General features: G+C 42.5%; 1 protein-coding gene across 1 annotated transcript; it reads left to right on the top strand.

The window, feature by feature from the left end:
* Window positions 1-343: 343 nt before the first annotated feature.
* LOC308248890 (translin-associated protein X-like) lies at window positions 344-1,360 on the top strand (the record flags this gene model as incomplete). Its single annotated transcript, XM_080669340.1, is given in 3 exon segments — window positions 344-412; window positions 416-779; window positions 1,008-1,360. Coding segments are annotated over 3 exon segments (771 nt in total). The 5' UTR covers window positions 344-358.
* Window positions 1,361-1,775: the final 415 nt, after the last annotated feature.

Genomic DNA, 1,775 nt, shown 5'->3' with positions numbered 1-1,775 from the left:
CGATGTTTCTAACTCTCTATCCCACTCCCTTCCTCTCTGTAAAAAAATCAATAAAGTATATTTTTTTAAAAAGAATTGTGAATTATTTTTAAAGTGAAAGGGGAAAAAAATGAATGTAATGGACCATGTTACTATTTCTTGGGTTTAAGAAATAATTTGAGGCCCCTGGCAGGCTCTTCCACTGCCGCCTCACGCACTCTCCGGGGTCCGAGAGAGACCCTCTGTCTCTAACGCGTCTCGCCTCCGTGACGACGTGAGCAACAAAGAAGGACCGGGAGGGTTCAGAAAGAGGAAGCATGACAATTTCCCCCACAGCCAGCGGAGGGAAGGGAAGGACGTGAACGCGTCGTCACCCGTGATGGTGGCCTTCAAATCATTTCAGCAGGAACTTGATGCAAGACATGACAAATATTAGAGACTTGTAAAACTTAGTCGGGATATAACTGTAGAAAGTAAAAGGATAATCTTTCTGCTCCATAGGATTACAAGTGCTCCTGATATGGAGGAAATACTGACTGAGTCGGAAATTAAATTGGATGGTGTCAGACAAAAGATACTGCAGGTGGCCCAGGAGCTCCTGGGAGAGGAGATGCATCAATTCCATAGAGCCATTATGACAGGACTACAGGAATATGTGGAGGCCGTCTCTTTTCAACACTTTATCAAAACACAATCACTTATCAATATGGATGAAATTAATAAACAATTGGTATTTACAACAGAAGACAATGGGAAAGAAAATCAGACTCCCTCTTCCGATGCTCACGATAAAGAGTTTGGTACTTGGCTGAAACCGGTTTGGCTCAGTGGATAGAGCGTCCACCTGTGGACTGAAGGGTCCTGGGTTCAATTCCGGTCAAGGGCATGTACCTTGGTTGCGGGCACATCCCCAGTGGGAGGTGTGCAGGAGGCAGCTGATGGATGTTTCTAGCTCTCTATCCCTTTCCCTTCCTCTCTGTAAAATATCAATAAAATATATTTTTTTTTAAAAATAAAAATAAAAAAAGAGTTTGGTACTTGGAGACTGAGAATCACCCCTGTCGATTACCTCCTGGGAGTGGCAGATCTGACTGGCGAGTTGATGCGGATGTGCATTAACAGTGTGGGCAACGGAGACATCGACACCCCCTTTGAAGTGAGCCAGTTCTTACACCAGGTGTATGATGGGTTTTCATTCATTGGCAACACCGGTCCTTTTGAGGTTTCCAAGAAGCTCTACACCCTGAAACAGAGCCTGGCCAAAGTGGAGAATGCCTGCTATGCCTTGAAAGTCAGGGGCTCAGAAATTCCCAAACATATGCTGGCAGATGTCTTTTCAATTAAAACAGAAATGACTGATCAAGAAGAGGGCATTTCTTAGACTAACATCACCCAGTTGTTATTCTCTGGAACTCCTAAGAGAGACCAGTTTGTAAGACTGTTATTTGGTATTGTATTTGACTTTATTGTGGCTTTTACCTAGGAGATTTTCAGTTGCACTTGTTTGGAATTATAAACAAGCTGTACATAAAATTATCAAAATGAATCATTTTCTATGTCTTACTCATGAAAGCTTGCATACAAATGTTTGCCTAGAAGCCTCTCTGAATTTTTGCAGGCTAAATTCCATGCCTGGTCTCTGTCATGTGAATGTACCTGAGTGCACTTTCTGCACTCGTTTCGCTTCACTTGGTGTGGGTTTTGAGTGCTACTAATTAGTGGAAGCCAATCATAATTTAAGTCGTTGGTTTTGTAATATATAGAAAAGACTTTCTAGTTATACACCTGGACTTGAG

The sequence above is a fragment of the Plecotus auritus genome (genome assembly GCF_963455305.1).
Source record: "Plecotus auritus genome assembly, chromosome: 5".
NCBI lineage: Eukaryota > Metazoa > Chordata > Mammalia > Chiroptera > Vespertilionidae > Plecotus > Plecotus auritus.
Note: the sequence above shows the minus strand (reverse complement) of the source record. Positions and strands in the feature narration are given on the sequence as shown.